The 25165-nt window shown below is 40.2% G+C and overlaps 1 protein-coding gene across 1 annotated transcript in view; it reads left to right on the forward strand.

Moving 5' to 3' along the window:
* Window positions 1-25165, forward strand: part of IMPG1 (interphotoreceptor matrix proteoglycan 1) — a 153594-nt gene that overhangs the window by 39124 nt on the left and 89305 nt on the right. The window contains exons 5-8 of the mRNA XM_089333537.1: window positions 8031-8197; window positions 8467-8495; window positions 12334-12398; window positions 21770-21873. Of these exons, the coding sequence (XP_089189663.1) occupies window positions 8031-8197; window positions 8467-8495; window positions 12334-12398; window positions 21770-21873 (365 nt within the window). The remainder of the gene's footprint in view (window positions 1-8030; window positions 8198-8466; window positions 8496-12333; window positions 12399-21769; window positions 21874-25165) is intronic.

Here is a 25165-nt window from a genome sequence, read left to right on the forward strand (position 1 = left end):
ATTTAAAGCCTAAATTAAATGTGTCTACCTGTGAAAGTTGAGGGAATTTACTCCTCTCTTCCTTGATCAAACTAGATGCTACTTTCAAACCAAGGTTCAACTCTAGCTTGTGGTGCAATGCACATTGCAACAACTGAGAACCCATTCCATGACACGAACATCCAGCAGAGTTCTTGGATGTCTGTGCCAGGTGTGCATGAGTTGGCAATCTGATGAGTTCTTACTTGGTTTTGGAGGCATAATTAATTAATGGTCTCAGAAGTGTCAAGCCTATGTTCCTCATATGGTTCATTTCCAGTAGAATTAAAGGGATACTTGCCTGCTAACAAAAGCAATACTCATAGAAAAATGAAAATTACTGGATCACAGTCAGAAAAGGCTCTAACCAAAGAAAATCCTGTGCACTCTATAACATGCTGAGGTCCTAGCTCAACATCACAAAGTAGGTTCTCAGTAAATTCTTACTGATGAATACAGAGGGCAAACAGCCCATTAGAGATGCAAAAAAGTATATATTATTCATTTTGAGTGTGCCTCACTATGTGCACACTGATGAGACCATGACACTGGCAAATTCCATATTGTCTGTTCGCATAAAGATGGGTAAACATATAGTATTTGCATCACACTGAACGTGAACACTATTGCAAACTATTTTCATGTTACTTCTAACCCTTTACAGCATTTTCAAATAGAACTGACTGCATGTATTTGCAGAATAGACTATTTAAAGCAACAACCAAAGTTTTAGCTTTGGATTTTTTTTATTCTAGGCTCTTTTTCTTGATTAAGTTTGCATCTTTCATTCTTGTTTCCCTGGATGAAACAAACCACTGTTTTTCTCCCCACAGCAATGACAGTCCATTATCTTCATGGCTGCCCCGAGTGATAGGAAATTTTACTATTCATCAGTGTGTGTTTCTTAAGCCAAACAAATTGGTTCACAAAGAAACAAGAAATAAGACCCAACAACAAGCAGGATTCCTTTGATGGAGTAACCTGCTTACTGTTCTCATTACTGCTTTTACAAAATTATCCGTTGACATCTTTCAAAATCAGGGGAGAAAGCTCCCATACTCCTAAATCAAATAGAATATTGAGCTATTTCTTTTCCCAATGCTGAAAACAACACAAATGAAAGTTTTCTAAGCTTTGTGTAGAATCATAAACATGCTCAACCAAAAACACAAAGGCACAGGAGGCAGGTTTGTTTCCGGTAGTCTCCAGGTGGAATTCTGTGCTCCTTCCCAGCCAACTCCTTGCCTTATGGACACTTGCCCTGAACTGCTCTTTCCTCTACCCCCAACCTATGTATCTCCCTCTCTCTCTTTTCCCAAATTCCAATATCAAAAGCTATGCCCCTCTAGATCAGTGATAGGAGATTTACAGATGGTTAAAGATGAATGGATCCCTAGTTCTTGGTATTCTAAGTGCTGTCCTGGGAACTTGTTAGAAATGCACTCAGATACTACCCCAGACCAGTAGTCAGAATCTGCACTATAACAAGATCCCCAGATAATTCATTTGTCCTTACAGGTCTAGAAACACTGATCTAGGGCACATCCAGCCAACACTATCATTGTACAGATATGAAAACTGAGATCTGACAAGCCAGATTGAAAAGACAAATATCATGTTATCTTTAATGTGTGGTAGCTAACATATAGAGTACAAAAGAAATGAATGTATAAAAGTAAAATCGACCCTGTGTGATTTTTTTTAATTTATTTTATTTGAAAGGCCGAGATAGAGAGAGAGAAAAGAGAGAGAGAGGTCTTCCATCTACTGGTTCACTCCCTAAAGTGGCAACAACTGACAGGGCTGGGTCACACTGAAGCCAGGAGCCAGGAGCTTCTTCCAGGTCCCATATGGTTACGGGACCCCAAGCATTTGGGCCATTCTCTACAGCTTTCCCAGGTGCATTAGCAGGGAGCTGGATTGGAAGTGGAGTAGTCAGGACTCAAACTGGCACCCATGTGGCATGCTGGCACTGCAGGCAGTGGCTTAGCCCACTACATTAAAACACCAGCCCCACATCTTGTGATTGATTATTTTTGTAGCCCTTGTCTATATACCTGGAGAACAGTGGTTTTTCTACTTTTTACTCATTGAACCCTATATGTAGCAGAGCATTAAGCCTGTGAGTATAAAGTAAATTGAAAGTATGTTATTGCAAAAATTAAAAAAGAAAGAAGTGGAGGGGGGAGGGAGGGAAGTATCATTATATTAGAATTATATCTATGAAATACATGAAATCTGTTCTTTTTACATTAATAGAAAAGGAAATGAAACTGAGATCGGAAGAACTAAGGCAACACATACCCAGAGACACAGTTGGTGGCAGAGCAGGAGTAGAACCCAACATCCTGACTCTGATTCAGTATATTCTATCTTTACCTAAAGTGTGGCCAATCCCACGCAGGCATTTTTACAAACCACTGGTCTAACATTGACACTTCCCCACTGTAAATAACTAGCTGTGGTCCTGGCCTCCAGGGCATGTACTCTTGGAGTTTCTTCCTGTATCATCAGCCAAGGTGATGACCTTTAACAAAGTGGTTAAGGCTGTGTGGGCAGATTGTAGGCATTGGTCAGCAACTGGGGTTAGACTGGAGAGGCCAAGTTGCTGGATTTACCTAGAATTCTTGCTGCAACCCCTCCAAGTAAGTTCAGAGGAGGGCAATACGGGACAAGTGAACCAGGTGATTAGGAACTCCAAACTTGAGAAGTTTTATTCCTCACAGCTCTGAGATCTTTTGATGCCTCAGTTTTCAAGGTTTTTTTTTAAAGCTCCCTCTAAGGATATTGAACACTCCTGATGGTCATGGGCTAGAGCTGCCAATCACAGAAGGAGTCCATGCCACTTAGTTTGTGGAAAATGTCCAGAAAGCCCAAAAAAAAGATATCGAAGGAGAACAGAAACTCCCTTCGAAAAAGCACCAACAGAAAATCTACAGGTTTGGGTTTCATCCGCACCATATGATCCCCACAGGAAGAAACATGCCTGCCCCAGAGACATTTCTTCAGACAGCTTTGGACGTTCTCTTTCAGGTAGCAAGGTGTCTCAGGGCCTTTATGGGAAGTGGGTTTGGACAGGACTGAGGAGTTCCATGTCCTGCACTAGGAGAAATGGCAGCAGAAAGGGAAGCAGAACTAGGACCAAGCAGGCACCAAAAACACATACGTCCTACTTTCCAGTTCAACCTTAGAGTCCTCAACCATATCCAGGTGCTGCCTACAAAAATGTCTGGAAACTGTTGATACATGCTCAAGCTACAAAGTACTCAGGAAAATGAACTTATCCTTACATCTGACTGTATCTGTTCTGATGCTATCGGCTTGAATTTGGGCTCAACTGGGAACAGCTTGGCCCCAGAGGGGAAAAAATTAGTTCAAGCCTTAAACTGAATTGAAATAAAAGGAAGATTAATCAGAGACCAAAGAAACATGCTGATGTTTGTGCCTCACTGGTAAACAGAAGAGAGTATGACAGTATGTCTTCCCAGATGTATCACACAGTTATAGCCAAGGAAGTCACCAACTCCAAGCCCCCGAAGGCCATGGCAGTTTACTATGTGTCATTGGGTCTCTGGCACGTATATGAGTTTTGACTTAAACTAAGAGGTGCACTGGAGAAAGGTAGAAGAGCAAAATAGCATCCACAAAGAGTGTAGAGTATAAGGCGAAAAGGACAGTGGGGCAGCTGGTCACTCAACTGGACACACAACTCTAAGAGTTTGGACAAATCTGAAAATATCCAACTGGTTCCTTCACGCTATGTAAACTTTTGATTAGATGGATGTCCAGAGACTACACGATGGTTGACCTCGGGACAAGCATTAAAACTCCCCCATCTTTGCCTGACAGGCCATAGTTTTCCAGGGTGAGACTATGTTATTTCCCACATGTATTGACTCCTGTTATTTCCCAACTGTGGGAAACTAAATGGCACATTTGAGGTGGTGAGAACTATACCCTCTCCTATCTTTGTGGGTTACTAACCCAAAAATCAATTACTTTATGATTTTGGCCAGGGGCCAGTGCTGTGGCTCAGTAGGTTAAGCCCTGGCCTGTATTACTGGCATCCTATACGGACACTGGTTCAAGTCCCAGTCATTCCACTTCCAATCCAGCTCCTTTACCTGGGAAAAGCAGCAGAGGATGGCCCAAGTCCCTGGGCCCCTGCACCCATGTGAGAGATCCAGAAGCAGCTTGTATCTTCAGCTTGTCACAGCCCTGGCTGTTAATGGCCATTTGGGCAGTGAATCGGTAGATAGAAGATTTCTCTCTCCCTGTCTCTGCTTTCTCTTTGTACCTCTTTCAAATAAATTGAATAAACAAAAAAGATTTTGGCCAGGTAGTTGTTGGCTAATTGCCTGATCACCTATTGATCTAGAATTTTCTTTGCCTTTTAAAATGGAAATGTATGAGAAATCCAGACCCAGCATATGGTGGAGGATGACAACAAAACTTTGGAATGAGTCTCCACAATAGTCACACCTTGTTCCTCACCACAGCTCTTCCTCCCAGCAAAGTAAAGTATTGCTTTATAAACTCAGATGATATCAACTGCTGCCTAAAAGGCCTCAATTGTTTCCCATCCCTTTAGAGGTAAAAGTCAATGTATTATAACTGCTTACAACAGAAATCTTCTGACTTTTTTTAACTAAAATAACTAAAATAACTTTTAAGCTGAGTATTTGCATAATTTTCAGTTAACATCTAAAGTTTTCCATGGTGTTGGAATAATTAGATGGGGAATGGTATTTGGCATTTGGCACATTGGTTAAAATGCCACTTGGATGCCTTCAGGCCATACTGAATGCCTGGGCTAGAATCACAGCTCTCCTTCCAATCCAGCATCCTGTTAATGTGCATCCTGGGAAGCAGCAAGTGATGTCTCAAGTACTAGGATCCCTTGTCCTAAGTTCTGGGTTCCTGACTATAGGCTGGCCCAGGTTCCACGGTCGCAGGCAGTGAGGAATGAGTCAGCATATGGAAGAGTGTGCGTCTGCTCTCTCGCTCACTCTCTCTCCCTCTCCCTTTCCCATTTTCTATGTGTCTGTATCTGCCTCTCTGCTTATCAAAAATGCATGAAGATAATAAATTTTAAAATGCAGTGCCAGCATCCCGTATAGGTGCTGGTTCGTGTCCTGGCTGCTTCTTTTCCAATCCAGCTCTCTGCTATGGCCTGGGAAAGCAGTAGAAGATGACCCAAGCCCTTGGGCCCCTACATCCATATGGGAGACCTGGAGGAAGCTCCTGGCTCTGGATTGGCACAGTTACGGCTGTTGCGGCCATCTGGGGAGTGAATCAGCAGATGGAAGACCTCTCTCTCTCCCTCTCCCCCTACCCCCCACCCAGCCTCTGCTTTTCTGTAACTATGCCTTTCAAATAAATAAATCTTTTTTTAAAGTTATATAAATAATTAAATAGAAAGTAAATTGATGAGAATATTTAATTAAAAATAAGAATTAGAATCTACTACAGCCTCCCAATACTTACCATCAAATTCCCTTAAATACATGAATAAACTCTTCTTAACAAACAAGAACTGTCACATATGCCATTTTCTCCTTGCAATCAAATTTCTCTAACAGAGAAATATTTCAGAGTCTTATTTCAAAGCAATTTATGTCTATGCTTGAAAAATCTGTTTATATTAACTGCTCTAAAATACTTCTCAGTAATAAAAATATGTATACAAATTGAATTCATGGTTTTTATTTTCTAGGACTATAGGTATTACACACAATTTTTTTCTGGATTCAGTTGCATTTGTAATAATTTTAATATAAAATTGATCAAAACAAATAAATGTATTAAAAGTTTAACATTTTTTCAAGTTTTTGCTGATGGATGTAGGGTGAGATATGTTTTGGGCGTGTAAATGTTTATAAACACAAAATTGGACTTGCATATTTAAAGATTTTATTGATTTGAGAGGTAGAGTTACAGACAAAGAGAGGGAGAGACAGAGATAATGGTCTTCCATCCACTGGTTCACTCCTCAAATGGCCACAATGGCCGGAGCTGGGCCAATCCAAAGACAAGAGCCAGGAGCTTCTTTCAGGTCTCCCATGGAGTACAGGGATCCAAGCACTTGGGCCATCTTCCACTCCTTTCCCAGGCCACTAGCAGAGAGCTGGATCAGAAGAGGGGCAGCCAGGATATGAACCAGAGCCTATATGAGATGCTTGTTCACAGGTGGACTCTTAGCCTACTCTACCACATGCAGGCCCCTGAACTGGCATATTTAGAAAGAGGACTTTGAAAAGGAACCAGTGTAAATGAAGGGTCTGTAGCTTAAGCTTCCTTTGCTTCTGCCTCTGGATGGATGGAGTTACTTTGATTTTACTCTTCTATGAGTTCATTTATAATTTTTTTTTTTTGACAGGCAGAGTGGACAGTGAGAGAGAGAGACAAAGAGAAAGGTCTTCCTTTGCCGTTGGTTCACCCTCCAATGGCCGCCCTGGCCGGCACGCTGTAGCCGGTGCACCGCGCTCGGAAGCCAGGTGCTTCTCCTGGTCTCCCATGGGGTGCAGGGCCCAAGCACTTGGGCCATCCTCCTCTGCACTCCCTGGCCACAGCAGAGAGCTGGCCTGGAAGAGGGGCAACCGGGACAGAATCCGGCGCCCCAACCGGGACTAGAACCTGGTGTGCCGGCACCGCAAGGCGGAGGATTAACCTAGTGAGCCGCGGCACCGGCCGAGTTCATTTATACTTATTCAATATTTATATCATGCATCTATGGGAGAGAGGTCACATTCACAAAATTGAGTCCTAGAAATAGAGTTTAACATCATTTTTTTCTACATTCTTTAGTTTCATCTCACTTAGGTACAGATGGAGATCTTTTATTTTATTAATGTCCTTATTCCTTATATTTATTTGGCATTATTTGTCAAAATCATATCGTGTTCTGTAATCATTGCTTTTAATGATCTATCAACTGTCACCTCCATCAGGAGCTTCTAATATATTGAAAGGAAAGAAACAGAAATTGCTTGTGTTGCCAAAGTGTGTGTTGTCTCATGACTGACTTCACTCCCTTTCTCAAACTCAATGTTGCTAGTTCAGATCATTCCTGTTGTAACCTATTGTGTGCCACAGTAAGATTGGGAAGAACAGATAAACTGGGGATAGATTGTGACCACAGAGAAGTAAAAAGGATAAAAAATCACACATATGGGGCTGGCACTGTGGTGAAGCTGATAAAGCTGCTCCCTGCACTGCCAGTATCCCATAAGGCTGCGAGTTCAAGTCTTGGCTGCTCCACTTCTGATCCAGCTCTCTGCTATGGCCTGAGAGAGCAGCAGCAGATGGTCCAAGTACTTGGACCCCTGCACCCATGTGGGAGACCCACAAGAAACTCCTGGTTCCTGGCTTTGGATTGGCCCAGCTCTGGCCATTGCAGCCATCTGGGGAGTGAAACAACAGATGGAACATATCTCTCCTCTCTGCCCCTGCCTCTCTGTAACTCTGCCTTTCAAATAAATAAACATTTTTTAAATGACTATGAAAAATGATTTTTTTGAATATCTGGGTGCCTGTTCATCACTTGGAAAGTCTTCAAACAACCAAGTTAACTGTACCCAAACTTGGAGCCTACTGGTCTACAAGGCCCTCCACATCTGTGTTCTCACCATGTTTTCCTGGCTTCAGTCTGAGTCTCAACCTTACTCTGGCCACACTGACATCCTGGCTCTGCTTCAGTGCTCCTAGTGCCCTCCTGCCTGAGGGTCTTTGCTTTTTGCAAACTGCACAGAAGTCACCTTGATAGTAATGTCTTCCTCAACTTCTTGTTTTAAATTCAATCCTACATGCCTACCATATTGCCTATCTTCTCTCCTTTTCTCCATAGCATATAGTGTCCATAAATATTTGTTAGATGAATTCATTTCTATAGGCTGTAAATTAGTTCATCATCATAAGCCACAAATGAACTTTCCATGTTATGAGATCGTGCTGTAGGGGAAGGGGATCTTAAGACATGACCACCGTGCACCTCTGATGGCTCTGTGTTCCAGTATGTCAGGAGGCAGTATGGGAAGCCTATCGGATCTTTCTGGATCGCATCCCGGATCCCGAGGAATACCAGAACTGGGTCGGCACCTGCCAGCAGGAGACCTTCTGCCTCTTTGATATTGGCAAAAACTTCAGCAGTTCCCAGGAGCACTTGGATCTTCTTCAGCAGGTGAGCCTAGCAGCTGTATGGGTGTTGCGTGCACCACCTGGGTAGCTCCCAGCCTCCAGCCCTGCCCACTTTGGAACTGGTTTCCAGAGCATGAGGGTTAGTTGAAGAAATGCTGAAAGTGTCTGATAAGACCAACGGGAATGTAGTTCTTCAGAACAGCATTGTGCAGGCAGGTTGAGACGTAGTTGAAAGGAGAAGGAAATGAAAATAGACTTTAGCTCTTCAGTTGGCATTATTTCCTGGTAAAATTACTTTTTATCTTTTTGCAGAGAATAAAACACAGAAGCTTCACTGAGAGGTAAGTTCTCAAAATAGAGCACTGCGTGCTCTTGACTTTTGAAAGATCATATAATGGAGTGAGACTAAGCTATTGTACCCTATGATTTTATGCCAACCACTAAGATCTGTTAGGTTATCCTGACAATTTATGCATATATTATACTGAAGACAAACATATAAAAAGAAAGTGGATAGATCTTGTAGATTGAGGTAGATGTTTGCTGGCAAAATGAATTCATCACTGTGATACATATCTAATGCATATTTCCACAGAGCAATTAAAATAGTTTGATTTTTAGAATCCTTGGTAATCTATCAAATACATCAGGAAAATATACAATTAGAGAGCAAGCTAAATTTTGAACTCCCATTGGTATTCTATAGTGTTAGTACTTCTCAAACTAAATTACTGAAGCACTGAGTTATATCCTCAACAAGGACTGAATATCAAAATAAGAAAATCAGCATGCAAAAAAGAAATCAAAAAAGAAAAAGTACATCAGATAAAATTATTTAAAAAGAGATGTTGTTCGCAAACTCAACTCACAAATTATATACATTATTTAGCATTTAGAAATCTAAATCTGAAAATATGCTACACAGAGAGACAAGTTGAGACATATGAATTACTGACAACACTTTATCATGCCTTTCACATTTGTTCCTTCATACTTATTCCTTCTGCCACCAACCTGGCCCAGGACTTTATTAATTTACTCTGTGAAAAATGTCAGCCCTGATCTCCCTAGCAGATGTCCCTGCCTCTAACCTCTTCTCCTTCCTAATTTGCATAACTGCTACTGGATTAGTAAGTCTGGAATGTTCTTTGTGTTACATTGAGCCCTGCTCCATGGCTGTCAAAAGGTTGCCATATCTTCTCATTGCCCTTCTCAGTATTTACTCCCCAGCCTTCTCCATCTGCTTCTGTGGCAGGGAGCTGAGTAGTAGAAACGGTATCATAGCACCCCCTGACCTCTGGCTTCTGACTAGGGCCAGCCAATGAGGAGGAGGAGATCAGAGGGAGAAAAGAAAGAGAGGACGGCTTTTTATAACAAATACATACACACACCTGCCTAATCTTGGAGGTCCATAAGCCTCCTTGAACGTCAGCTCAGCTCCTGTCTGGCAGCTTTATCCACAGAGCCTATCTCTCTCTGGTTCCTGGTATCCTGTCATCTATCCTGGCCTGTGGGTGGTTTCAGCACCCCATTATTGCTATACGTTGGGTACTGCACTTTCAGTGTGGTGCTCCTCTACTTTCCTTATAAATTAGTAGATAATCTCCTTATTAAACTTTGCTCAAATTATCCCACCATGAATGAATTGTTTGTTTCCTAGTAGAACGTTTACTGAGGCAGCAGCCAAACTAATCAAGACATTGCACCCTTCAACTTTGCCTCCCGTGACCCCACTGCTGCCTGCAAGGCACTTGCTCGCTTCGCAGTCCACATTCCCTTCATCCCAGGCTCTATCTCCAGGTCTTTTTTCATTGCTAGAATAATCTGCCTTCTTCACTCTATCAAAATCCTACTCTTAAGCTCCAGATGGAGCCCTTCCTCCCCACTGGTGTCTTAATAGTTTATTTGAGCCTTCAGCAACCTCTCCTTACATTGAGCATTTTTACTCTACTTGGTAATTCTTATTTAATATTTTCTTGCTTTAACTTGTTTCCCTGCAAGAATATAAACTCCTCAAGGGCCAAACTGTTTTATATTTCTCCATCTACTGCACAAATCTGAGCAAAGTTCGCAGATAATTTGTTAATCACTTGCATGTGTCAAGTCACTCGTTTATGAATTTTAGAAAGCTATTGCCAGGATATAATGTGAATGAGGAAAATCTTAGCACCAAAGTTATTAACTTTGATCCCAAGATGCAGAGACAATGACTCTGATTTAAACCCCCAAATTATAATCTACTGACTCATTCACTTTTCAATACTAAATAATAAATAAAGCAATGCAGAAGCCACCCATAAGGAAAAACACCAACAGAATGAACCAAGTCTTGATAGAGAAACCTTAAAAACTTTAAAAAGCAAGAACCCAAACCAGAAAAAGAGAGAAATGGAATCATTCCATTCACCCCTGTACCTGCCAACATGGCTTGAGAGAAAGAAAAAGCAAAGAACAAACATTTTGCACTGGCTATGGATACCAAGTTAAAAATAAAGGAAAGGAGAGGAAAGAAATCTCTTTTTCTTCAAACCTTTCCAGAAGACAAAACACAAAATTTTCTTACTTGACTGACTCATATATCTGCCACTTGCAAATGACTTTGACATAAAAGTTAGTGGAACAACTGAGTGACTCAGCTTCCCAAACTGTGGCTCGTTGAAGATAAAACAGATCGTCAGTGGAGTGGCATAGTTACACCTAATAGTAAAGGGCAAGGAACCAACACCTATCACAGGGTCCTGCATAGAGTGGGCTGCTGACTTGTAACTAATGCAATAGCTGCCACCTTTGTAACTACTCTTCTTGGCGATTTTCTTTTTCAAAGCAAAGTAAAACATGGAGAGCTTACTATAAAAAAAATCTATGAAGCAAACGGAGAAATTTATCTTTATAATTTCTATACTGTTGATATAGTTAAGGCTTATTTAAATATTATCTTCATAAAAAACTGTTCATTAAGCACATACAAGAGATACGCTAAAAGATCATGGAAAATGCTTTTAAAATTCCTTTTAATTCTGTTTTTTCTATGAACTTTTTGAAGTATTCTCAAAGTACAATACCAGAATAAAATAACAAGAATAACTGATTCCAAATTCACTGTGGGATCTAAGCTTATATTTTGCCAGTGTGATTCAATAAAGTCATCCATTTTTACAACTCACATCTCTTTTGATGGGCAAAACTCCATGTCAAGATGATTGACAATATTTTCTTTATTACATTTATTAGCACTTTGGCTTAATTGGGTGTGGCAGAAATATGTAGGTGGTACAGTTGGCTATGACCTATCTAGATGGCTCTGTAACAATAGAACATGTAGCCATTTCCTTTGGTCTACCAACAGAAAATTAGATATATTGGTAAATTACTTCTATATTGCACTGACACAGGCACAATTCTTTGGGTCTTAGAATCATATAATAACAAATATTTTAGTGAGTTTCAAAAAGTATCACACTACTATTCCTTTCCAAATAAAGCTTTCCAGAATGGACCAACATTATTTGTAGACAGCTCTACCACAATGACCTTGGACTTGCCCCTAGAATATCATCCACACTTCCATTCCACGGTACTTCAAACCTACCCCCAACTTCCTGTCTGGTTACTGCTGCAAGCAATGGTTGTATCCAAAATACAGATTTAATATATCTGTAATATATTATATACTATTATATATATTATTATAATATAAACCCAAAATTTTACCTGCCTTTCACTACCAAAACCATAACAATTACTTTATTAGGTAAGCCTGATGACTCTACAGATTTGAAGGCTTGAGGAGCTGAGATTATGGCAAGAATATTTCACTTACAAATCATGTTATGCATTATCTTTGGTATCAAGAACATGATGTAAATACAATGGGACTATAAAACATCAGGGCCTGGAGACCAGCTTTGCCAACTGTAGAAATGCTCCCCAAGACTATACAAAGCCAAGATGATTATGGAGAAACCTGGAATCAAACAGAATCATTTCAGGAGGTTGTTCAGATTTTCCTTCAAAGAGAAAATATTCAAATGATACTCTTGTGATTCAAAACATTGGTAAATCTCTGCTGTAAATCGCTAATTTTTAGGATTTTTCAATATGGGTAAACTTAAATATATGTTCCCAATTGTCATAAAATTCCTGTCACCAACTCTTCTCTCTGTTCAATTGTGCTCATAGAAAAGACGAAATATCTACAGAAGAAATATTGCGAAAGTCTGATGAAACCCCTGTATTTTCAACAGGTAAGATTAGATTTCCTCGTCCAATCTACTTCCAATATTGTTTTTTTTTTCTTTAATTTGAGAGTCAGAAGACTGACAGATACAGAAAGAGAAGTGTCATCAACTGGCTTACTTGCCAAATACTCACAATGTCTAGGGCTAGGCCAGTCCAAAACTGGGAGCCAGAAACCTAAACCCAGGACTGAGCCATCTGCTGCTACTTTCCAGGGAGCACATTAGCAAGAAGTTGGAATCTGGAGTCTGAGCCAGGAATCAAACACAGGTACCACTGCATGGGACACAGGCATATTATCCAGTGTCTTAACCACAAGGCAAAATACTAGCCCCTAGTTCTGAACTTTAAATCAGCATGAATGCACTACTTACAAAGCAATACTTAATAGTAGCTGACAAAATTGATAATGTACTTTCTCAAAACTAACTTGTAGTTCTCATCTTACAAGTAATGTTAATTCATTATCTAAAACTTGGAAAATGTAGAAATGAACAAAGGTAAAGCCAAACCACCAAATATCCTAAAATTTGAAGCCAATCATCATCATTTTACCTATTTCCTCCTGTCTTTCTTCTACACTGTATTACTGAGACCCTACTTCCTTAGAGTTTTCATCATTCTCCACTTAATTATAAAGAACATTTTATAGTTCCACAAAAACTTCTTCAAATGACTTCCAACATTCTATTGCATCCATATAAATGTAATTTAATCATTGGTCACGTTAAATGATTCCATGCCTTTACAAATAATGTTTAATTAACACATTTAAATATAAATCTGTCAAAGCACTTATTTTTCAAAGTAGATTACTAAAAAATAGCCAACTTTTAAAGGCTTTGAAGAGATTTTGCCAAATTTGTTTTTCCAGAAATTTTGTTGCAATTTAAACAATCTGCTGGTCAAAACAGGAGCTTATCTCATCACATACTTGTTAATATTAAATATTACTGTTTGTTTTATTGTTTACTGAAAGGAAAGGGAAAATAATTTTTCTTTTATATATAAGATGTTTGAAATTTCTCAAGTATTCTCTATCATAGTCTTAACATTTTCCCACATAATTTAAGAATGCTTTCCCACATATTTAAAAACAATGTTTTCCTCAGTGTATTTGATTTTTGGTTATGTTAATGTTTTAAGAAATTAAACTTTGATTTTTTAAAATCTAGAAATTGAAAAAAGAGATTTTTAAACAAATTTTAGTATAAGTTCCCCATTTCTTTTATCTACTCTTATTCAAAGAAACCTGTTGCAATTACAAAATGGTATTTCAAAAAGGTCATGGAAGAGTGGATTCCAAAATGGGGGAACAGGGAGGGAGCTTACTGCTCTAGACTAGTGAAAGTTTTAAAGAGAGGGAGAGAGTGCAATCTCAGAGTTCACTTAGGGAGAAAACTGCAAAGAATCCACACAAGTTAGAGGGACACCATAGACCACATGGAGGGTGTGGACGCTCAGCATGGACATGGACACAACAAAGGATCCCAGCAGCTGAGAGCTTCAGCACCAGCTTTGAAGAATGAGGTGAGACCAGACTGCAGCAGCCCAAACCACTGGCAATAAAGCTGCAGGTAGAGCCTGGCATAAAGCCCTGTGGGGGACAGTGTACCTGCCAAACTAGAGGGAAAAGAGTGGGCGTGTTTCTCTCTCCCCAAAAGCCCAGGACCAGCATTCTATAACCAGCTGAGAGAGGGCAGGCACCATTTTGGACATACCTAAAAGTTGCACCAGCCTGTGTCCACACACCCAGCAATGAGCCAAGAGGAGACTCCTGATTCTGGCTGGGAGAATTGTCGGGGGGCTAGGCACTCCTGACTATTGGAGCCTTGTGTGCTGGGACTGTAAAAACACTGTTGCAGCATGAGAGGGTGCAGGGTGTGATTGGGTCTCTGGGCAGTCACTGGGGGCAGCTCCTCATACTGAGGGCTCTCTGATAACCTGGTGAGGATCACTGCTGTGGAATCGGTTTTCACAATGAGAACTCCATGGATTTTTCTGTGATTTTTGTGGCAGCACAAATGAATATTGAACACACTGGGGCTAGTGCCCAGGCATTGGTCTACTGGAAAAAGAAGAGGTGGGTGTGAGACTATGCCAACAGAGCAGAACAAACCCTCCCTTATGACAAAAAGACAGAGAGAGAGAGAGAAAGTGAGGGAGACAGAGATTTACCATGCCCAAATTGGGTGACACCTGAGACACTCCTCCTCACCCTGGAGAACTGAACAGAGCTCCCTGGCCACATCTAGCACATGCCTCAGTATTCAATGAAAGAGTGGACTCTCCGGTAAGCCACAGAGGCATGGTCCAAATATAAAAACCATCATGATGGAAATAAAACAGCAAGTTCTCCACAAATACCTAAAAATAAACACAGAAATTCAAGAAACAAGAATAAGGAAGACAACATACGATCCCCAAAGGAACACAGCACTTCAATAATAGAATGTGAAGATGAAGAGACTGAAGAAATGCCAGAAATGGAATTCAAAAAAAATTGATTTTATGACTACTTAGAAATAATCAGAAGGAAACTCATGAATTAAAGACATCTATACATGACATAAATAAAAATTTTTCCATGAAATTGCAATTTTAAAGTGAAATCAATGAAATGTTAGAAATGAAATTCAATAGGTCAAATAAAACTACAGTGGAAAGAAGCCTTAAAAACAGACTTGATGAGGCAGAAGAAAGAATACCTGAGTTAGAAGACAAATCTCTGGAAATTTTACAGTCATGCCAAAAAAATAAAGAAGAACTTAGAAAACTCTTTGTTGAAGAACTTAGAAAATCTCTTTGTTGGAGATTTATGGGGTACTATCAAACAACCCAGAATATGGGTCATAGGAATTCCTGAAGGCATGGAAAAAGAATGGAGTAGAAGGCCTTTTTAGTGAAATAATTACAGAAAACTTCCCTAATTTGGAGAAAAAAGGGATGTCCAAGTACAGGAAGTACATAGAAATTAAAAAAAAAAAAATAGTACATAGACCACAAAAAAATCTTGACCACAACACATGGTAGTCAAACTCTCCACAGTAAAACATAAAGAAATGATTCTAAAATGTGCCCAAGAGAAATGCCAGATTACTTACAGCAGTTCTCCAATTAGGTTCACAGTAAACTTCTCATCAGAAACACTACAGAGTAGGAGAGAATGGCAAGATATAGTCCAAATTTTAATAGAAAAAAAAAAAACAGCCAACCCAGAACACTGTACCCTGCAAAGTTCTCATTTATAAATGATGGTGAAATAAAGACTTTCCATAACAGAAATTTAAAGAATTTTTCACCACCCAACCAACCTTGCAAAAGATGCTTAAGGATGTGCTGAACACAGAAACATGGTCATCACTATGAAAGAAGGTGAAGGCAGAAAATCTCCCAGTAAAAGTAAAAAGGAAATCAAAAGTAAACAACAGGAATATTTATAGGAAAATGGCAGGACCAAATCATTACTTTTCAATAGTCACCTTGAAGGTAAATGGCCTCAACTCTCCAGTTAAAGAAACAGACAGGCAGAATGGATTAAAAAAAAACAAGACCAAGCCAGCACCGTGGCTCAATAGGCTAATCCTCCGCCTTGCAGCTCCGGCACACCAGGTTCTAGTCCCGGTCGGGGCGCCGGATTCTGTCCCAGTTGCCCCTTCTCCAGGCCAGCTCTCTGCTATGGCCTGAGAGTGCAGTGGAGGATGGCCCAAGTGCTTGGGCCCTGCACCCCATGGGAGACCAGGAGAAGCACCTGGCTCCTGCCTTCGGATCAGCGTGGTGCGCCAGCCGCAGCACGCCGGCTGCGGCGGCCATTGGAGGGTGAACCAACGGCAAAGGAAGACCTTTCTCTCTGTCTCTCTATCTCACTGTCCACTCTGCCTGTCAAAAATAAAAATAAAAATAAATAAAAAAATAAAAATAAAAAAACAAGACCAGTCTATTTACTGTCTACAAGAAACACATCTCACCAACAGTGATACACACAGACTGAAAGTGAAAGAGTGGAAAAATATATTCCATGATAACAGAAATCAAAAAAGAGTTGGCATAACCATCCTGATATCAGACAAAATAGACTTTAACACAAAATCTGTTAAAAAGAGACAAAGAAGGGCACTATGTAATGATTAAGGGATCAATTCAACAGGATGATATGACTATTATAAATGTATATGCACCTAATTTCAGGAAAGTTGGCTATTTAGAAGAAATGTTAAAGGATCTAAAGAGAGACAAAGACTCCAATACGTTAGTAATGGAGGACTTCAATACCCCACTTTCAGCAATGGACAAGTCAACCAGACAGACAATCAGCAAGGAAACAATAGTCAATCAACACTATAGACCAAATGTACCTAACAGATATTTAAAATCAGCAAGGAAACAGAGTTAATTGAGACTTTAAACCAAACAGACCTAATAGATACCTACAGAATTTTTCATTCTACAGTTACAGAATCCACATTTTTATCACCAGCGCATGGAACTTTCTCTAGCATAGACCACATGCTAGGCCATAAAGCACGTTTCAGTAAATTCAAAAATTTGAAATCATACCATGCATCTTCTCTGAACTAATGGAATTAAACCAGAAATCAGCAACTCAAGAATTTCTAGAACATATGCAAACACATGGAGACTGAACAACATGCTCCTGAATAAATGGTGGGTCATTGAAGAAATCGAATTTCTGAAAATGAATGAAGATGACAATGCAACATATCAACACTTACAGTTTAGAGCAAAAGCATTGTTAAGAGGGAAGTGTATAGCAATTGTTGCCTACATCAAGAAATTGGAAAGGCACCAAATATATGAGCTATCAATGCATCTCAAGGACCTAGAGAAACAACAGCAAACCAAACCCAAAACTAGTAGGAGAGAACAAATAATGAAAATTAGAGACTAAACAAAATTGAAACAAAAAAAGATCAGTAAAACAGTTTTTTTTGAAAAAATAAACAAAATTGGCACACTATTGGCCCAACTAATAAAGAGGGAGAAGACCCAAATCAATAAAATTAGAGATGAAAAATGAAATGTAACAACAGTTACCACAGAAATGAAAAGAATCAGAAATTACTACAAAGTGCTACTTGCCAACAAATAGGGAAACCTAGAAGAAATGGATAGATTCCTAGACACCTACAACTTACCTATTTTAGCCATGAAGACACAGAAAACCTAAACAGACCAATAATAAAGCTGGAAATTGAATCAGTATTAAAGGCCTTCCCAATAAAGATAAGCACAGGACCAGATGGCTTCACTAATGAATTCTACAAGATGTTTAAAGAAAAATAAACTCCAGTTCTTCTCAAGCTATTCAAAACAATTGAACACGAGGGAATACGCCGAAACTCCTATGAAGCTAGCATCACCTTAATTCCTAAATCTGAAAAAGATACAACAGAGATAGAGAACTATAGACTGGGGCCGGCACTGTGGCACAGTAGGTTAAAGCCCTGGCATGAAGAGCTGGCATTCCATATGGGCAATGGTTCTAATCCTGGCAGATCCTCTTCCAATCCAATGCTTTGCTATGGCCTGGGAAAGCAGTAGAAGATGGCCCAAGTCCTTGGGCCCCTGCACCAATGTGAGAGAGCCAGAAGCTCCTGGCTCCTGGTTTCTGATCAGTGAGCTCCAGCTGTTGCAGCCATCTGAGGTGTAAACCAGCAGGTGGAAGACCTCTCTTTCTATCTCTACGTCTCTCTGTAACCCCGTATTTCAAATAAATAAAATAAATCTTTAAAAAAAAGTGAACTATAGACCAATTTCCCTGATCAATATAGACACAAAATTCCTTAACAAAATATCAGCCATGAAATCCAACAACACATCAGACAGATCATTTACCTGGACCAAGTGGGATTTATCTCTGATATGAGTGGTTGGTTCAACATTTGCAAATCAATCAGTGTGGTACATCACATTAACAAGTTGAAGAACAAAAACAATAGAATCATATCCACTGATGCAGAGAAAGCATTTGATAAAATATAACATTTCATGATATAGCCTTTCATTATGAAAACTTTAAGCTATTTGGTTATAGAAGGAACATTCCTCAACATAATCAAGACAATTTATAGCAAACCTACAGCCAGTATCTTATTGAATGAGGAAAACTTAAAAGCATTCCCACTAAGATCTGGAACCAGACAAGGAAGCCCACTCTCACCATTGCTATTCAAAATAGTCCTGGAAGTTTTAGCCAGAGCCATTGTGCAAGAAAAGAAATCAAAGGGATACAAATTGAGGAGAAAATCAAACTACCCTTATTTGCAGATGACATGATTCTATTTGTAGGACATACAAAAGACTCCACTAAGAAGCTATTAGAGGGCCAGCGCCGCGGCTCACTAGGCTAATCCTCTGCCTTGTGGCGCTGGCACCAGCATGTTGTTCAGTCTCCATGTGTTTGCATATGTTCTAGAGATTCTTGAGTTGCTGATTTCTGGTTTAATTCCATTAGTTCAGAGAAGATGCATGGTATGATTTCAAATTTTTGAATTTACTGAAACTTGCTTTATGGCCTAGCATGGAGAAGTACCTGGCTCCTGCCATCTGATCAGCGCGGTGCGCTGGTTGCAGCGCGCCGGACGTGGAGGCCATTGGAGGGTGAACCAATGGCAAAGGAAGACCTTTCTCTCTGTCTCTCTCTCTCACTGTCCACTCTGCCTGTCAAAAATAAAAATAAAAAAGAAGCTATTAGAACTCACAAAAGAGTCTGGTGAAGTGGCAAGACATAAAATTAACATACAAAAATCAGTAGCTTTTGTATACACAGACAATGCCATGGCATGGCTGAGAAAGAACTTCTAAGATCAATCTCATTCACAGTAGCTACAAAAAAACACTAAATACATTGGAATATATTTAACAAAGGACATCAAAGATTTCTATGATGAGAATTACAAAACACTGGGGCCAGTGCTGTGGCGTAGCTGGTAAAGCCACTGCCTGCAGTGCCGGCATCCATGTGGGTGCCAGTTCGAGTCCTGGCGACTCCACTTCTGATCCAACTCTCTTCTGTGGCCTGGGAAAGCAGTAGAAGATGGCCCAAGTCCTTGGGTCCCTACACCCTCATGGGTGACCTGGAAGAAGCTCCTGGCTCCTTGCTTTGAATTGGCACAACTCCGACCGTTGCAGCCATTGGAGAGTGAACCAGCAGATGGAAGACCTCTCACTCTTTCTTTCTGCCTCTTGTTCTCTCTGTGTAACTCTTTCAAATAAAATAACTAAATCTTTTTTAAAAAATTACAAAGCATTAAGGAAAGAAATGTAAGAAGACACACACACACACACACACACACACACAAAAGAAAAATCTCCCACGTTCATGGATTAGAAGAATCAACATCATCAAAAATGTCCATACTACTAAAAGCAATTTACAGATTCATGCAGTACCAATCAAAATAGCAACAACAGGGGCTGACACTGTGGCATAGAGGGTAAAGCTGCTGCCTTCAGTGCCAGCATACCATATGGGTGCTGGTTCAAATCCTGGCTGCTCCACTTCTGATCCAACTTTCTGCTATTGCCCGGGAAAGCAGTGGAAAATGGCCCAAGTCCTTGGGCCTCTGTACCCACATGGGAGAATAGGAAGAAACTCCTGGCTTTGGATCTGCACAGCTCTGGCCATTGTGGCCAATTGGGGAGTGAACCAGCAGATGGAAGACTCTCTCTCTCTCTCTCTCTCTCTCTCTTTCTCTCTCTGCCTCTCCTTCTCTCTCTGTGTAACTCAAATAAATAAATCTTTAAAAAAATAGCAACAACATTCTTCTCACAAAAAAATGATGCTGAAATTAATATGGAAACATAGGAAAACCTGCATAGCTAAAGCAAACTTATAAAACTAAACCAATCTGGAGGCATCACAATTCTAAATCTGAAGACATACTACAAGGAAGTTATAATCACAACAGCCTGGTACCAGCACCAGAACAGATGGATAGACCAATGGAACATAATATAAATGCTTACAGCATGGTTTTGCAACTAGGGTTGAAGGAAAAGATGCCAGGAACTATACCTTTTTGAGGTTCTGCTACACCACAGGGTATGTATTTTATTAACCAAAAAAAAAAAAAAAATCCTCTTCCCCACATGATGTGATATCCTCTTCCACACACCTCTAGTAGCCACCATAATTCCACATGCAGCATGGTTATTTCACAAGATTTCACAGTGAAAAGTGGTAATTTGTGACTGCTGATTCTAACACAACACTACTCTTCAGGGAGCAAACTGTCAAATCAACCTTGAGTACAACCTGTTTTTTAAAGCAGGAAAATAAACTAATACATTCATATGTTTTTTGCTAATTAAAATAGAATATGATTTCTGACTGAATAAAGACCAATTAACCAAACCAATATTTTCTCTAAGTGTTTTAATATGAGAATTCACCATAAAAGTTATGCACTTATATTGTAATGATGGCTTTTATCATCTGAATAGAACATAGATTTCTATTCTACTGGGATATTTAAATGTGTCAAAACATTTACCTCATTTCTGAAATGATTTATAGTGATCTATTCAAAAAGGGATGGAATTGATATCATCCTAATGCTCTTCCTTTTCTTGGATTTTATGATTAGAGCGCTAATGCCTCAATTATTACTAAAGCAATCTAAAATGTAGAGAATAGTGTTCTAGGAAAACTCTCAAAAAGAATGAATTTAAGTAAATATCTGTCTATACATCCTTTCCATAGTCACAAAAAGAAAAAATTAATCAGATCTCAAAAGGAAAAAGCAACATATTTAAGGGAGTACCAAATTTCGGTCCTAGACAGGATGAATGAGGAGTTTCACTAGAATCAAGAGTATGAGTTATATTTTTCTCAAAAACATATTTATGTGATCTGAGTTCCAAATGCACCTAACAACTATAAATTTCAGAGTGACAAAAAAATAACATATGCAATGACCTTGTTCTTTTTTTTTTTTTTTTTTTTTTTTTGTGACAGGCAGAGTGGACAGTGAGATAGAGAGACAGAGAGAAAGGTCTTCCTTTTGCCGTTGGGTCACCCTCCAATGGCCGCCGCGGCTGGCGCGCTGCGGCCAGCGCACCGCGCTGATCCGATGGCAGGAGCCAGGAGCCAGGTGCTTTTCCTGGTCTCCCATGGGGTGCAGGGCCCAAGCACCTGGGCCATCCTCCACTGCACTCCCTGGCCACAGCAGAGGGCTGGCCTGGAAGAGGGGCAACCGGGACAGAATCCGGTGCCCCGACCGGGACTAGAACCCGGTGTGCCGGCGCCGCTAGGCGGAGGATTAGCCTAGTGAGCCGCGGCGCTGGCCTTGCAATGACCTTGTTCTAATTTAAACTTCTCCAGTCTCACTTCTGTGTCTTTTTAAAGTTTCTACAGATGTTGCCACTGTGTCACTCACTCCCTTCCTTCTCTCTCCTGATGACATGCACCTTAATGAAATTCTCAACCATACCCTCAAAGATACCAAGAAACCTCCAACCGTAAGTGTGGTGAGTCAATTTTGCCCTCCATGTGCTTGTTTATGTTCCTTCTGCAAAACAGAACAAGAGAGTAAATGGAGTGGCCATTTGGTATTCATAGTGTTGTATGTCTATCACTCTGGTTAGAAGTCAGTGACTTTGTGCTCTTTGCTCTTCTCACTTCCTTCTAGAGACTAAGAGTCTGAGAACTAGGATAAGGTAGAAGACTTAGAACAACTTATTTATCTGCTCTGGAAGGCAGGGGTCCTTTCCACCCACTATTTCATAGAACCTTATATCTAGTAGATGCTCAACAAGCATTGGAATAAATGACAATCATTCAACCAGTGGCACTCTCTCTCCACTTCAGTATAAAAGATGGTGAGAATAGAGGTTTCATTATCAGGCATGACCAGCATGAATAGGTCACAGAGACTGCAAAACTATCACAATCTTAGGTGTAAAACTGTAGTAGAGAGGTACACCAGCCACTACTCTGGATGAAAAGGTAAGCAGGTTGACAGAAGTGTTAACAAAATGAAATGTGGATGTATTAGTCCGTGTTTCGTTCCTAGAATGAATACTAACAGCATGCTAACTTCATAAAAAAAAAGAGGCTTATTCAGCCTCACAGTTTTGGAGAGTAAAACTCCAAACATGGTGCAAGCTCCTTGAGGGTCTCTTTGGAGGCATCACCTAATGGCAGGAAGCAATAGTTGGAGTAAGTGGGAGACTATGGGATCACATTTCCAAAGAGGAAGCTAGAAAGACTGTTCAGAAGTCAAGCTCAGGCTTTTTTAACAACTAGCTCTTTGCAGAGCTCACTCCAGGGGACCAGCAATCCCTTGGAGGGATGGGCCCCCATGACCCATGGACCTTCCAGTAGGTCCTGCCTCTTGGTTTTCCCAGCACCTCACCATGACCACACTTCACTTCGGAAAATACCTTCATCCAACACATGAACCCTCAAGAGATGAATCTCATCCAAACCACAGCAGTTGTTTATCAAAAAAAAAAGAAAAAACTTTTATAAATTAATATAACATTACACAATTCTTCCTCTTTTTAAAGCTTTATTGTATTTATTTGAAAAGCAGAGTTATAGAGACAGAGCAGGAGAGAGCAAGAGTGAGGAAAAGATTCCAACTACTGGTTCACTCCCCTAAATGGCTGCAATGGCTGGGGCTGGACCAGATGGAGCCAGGAGCTTCATCCAGGTCTCCCACGTTGGTGCAGGGGCCCAAGCACTTGGGCTATCTTTCATTGCTGTCCCTGGTAAATTAGCAGGTAGCTGGATATCAGAAGTACAGCAGCTGGGATTCAAACTGGTACCCTTATGAGATGCCAGTGTTGCAGGCAGTCACTTAACCCACTACACCAGAATGCCAGTCCCAAAAGCAAGAAACCTTTCCAAAAAGCTTTGGGCCTAGACACTCAGTACTGAAGCAGAGAAACACTATCTTCATTATTCATGAGTAGCAGAGCTGTGTCAGTAAACTGAACAAATTCCAAATAGGCCAGCAGTGTAAGGGGTGACAAATTAGAACTTGGTTTTTCTTGTCCTAGCACTGGCACTACAACCAACCCACTATCCCCAGAGTCTGTGAGACTGTTCCACTAGCCCTGTCTCTGTCCTTTCACTCCCTCCAAGGCACAGGTCAAAACTGCATGGCCAGAGCAGCAAGTCCAATCTCACCAGCTCCACTGGAGAAATCAGAGATTGGAGTCCTACTGACCATTCTATCCATGCTTTAGGAAAAATGGTTGAGCTATCATCAAGAACAAAGAATGAAAATAGTTGGGTTTTCTGAAAAATGCCACCCTATCAATAGTGAATTGTACTGCTGAAAAAAAAATTGACTATAGATCAATATATATTCATTATAAAACTTCTAAGACAAATAGCCTGTGTCCCTGTGTACCATCCCCTTCAAAATTTAATAGAGTTCCCACCCTCTTAGTATCCCCGAATGTTCCATTTTACATTCCTGGCATCTTAACATCCTTTCTACCAGCTGCATTGATCACTTATTCTTTCATTCAGCAAACATTTTACTGAAATCCTCTAATATGCTAGTCGTTGAGCATGCACCAAAGATCTTAAGATGAATGATATACAGTCCTTGCCTTCACAGAATGTATAATGCAATTAAGTACAGCAAAATAAGTCTGAGTGCTATGATTGAAGATGTCAGGTGTGTAGACTGGGACAAAATGATAAGCCAGAACAGGTAACAGGAATACAATCCTTAGAAATCTAAGTCCACCACGTTTTGTGCATAAATAGGCCCCACAATGGTCACAATGGCCAGGGCTGGGCCACACCACAGCCAGGAGCAGAAACTCCATCCAGGTCTCCCACCTGTGTTAGAGGGGTCCAAGTACTTGGGCCATCTTTCACTGCTTTCCCAGGTGCATTAACAGGGAACTGGATTGGAAGTGAAGCATCTAGGACTCCAACCAGAGCTCATATGAGATGCCAGTATCACAGACAATGGCTTAACCCACTGTGCCACAACGCCAGCCCCAGAGTTTAGGTTTTAACTCATAAATGATAGTGAGTATCTGAAAGTGTAGAGGGAGAGGAATGAAAAATTAATATTGCAATAAGTAGAGGTTATAAGTAACACTCCACCTAGAGGTTGGAAAGGGGACAGATAATGGGGAAAGAAATGTTCATCAAAGGATGAACTAATTCAGTTAGATAGGAGGAAAAAATCTTTCTTATCTATTGTATAGAATGGTGACTCTAAGCAGTAATGAATTGTATATTTCTAAACCTCTAAAAGAGTAGATTTTAAATTTTTTCACCAAAGCGGCCATCAAAGAAGGATGTACTTTTCTCTAAAGAGAGGAGAGAACAACCACTTTGCTTATGGCCTTGTCTAAATACTGACGGAGTTTGTGGATTCATAAGGCTTGCATAGCCTTGGCAGCTGATGTCAAGAGCCTCGGATAGACATGTTATCATACATAAGAGTGTTAATTGTTAAATTATCTGTGCACTTACTTCCCATGTAGGACCTCTCTCTTCAATGAGTTGTATTATGAGAATTTACTGTAAAATTTGTTCTCAGTTTGTGCATGTGTGTAAATTGTTGAAATATTTATATAGTATAGAATTGGTCTCCTATGTATAAAATTAATTGAAAATGAATCTTAATGGAGAATGGGACTGAGAATGGGAGAGAGAGGAGGATGTGGGGTGGGAGTGGGGATGGGAGGGCGGGTATGGTGGAAGAATCACTATATTCCTGAAGTTACTTATGAAATTTGTACTTGTTAAATAAAATATTTCTTTGGGGGAAATAAA

Source organism: Oryctolagus cuniculus, chromosome 5 (genome assembly GCF_051225735.1).
Source record: "Oryctolagus cuniculus isolate XC-2025 breed Fujian yellow rabbit chromosome 5, ASM5122573v1, whole genome shotgun sequence".
NCBI lineage: Eukaryota > Metazoa > Chordata > Mammalia > Lagomorpha > Leporidae > Oryctolagus > Oryctolagus cuniculus.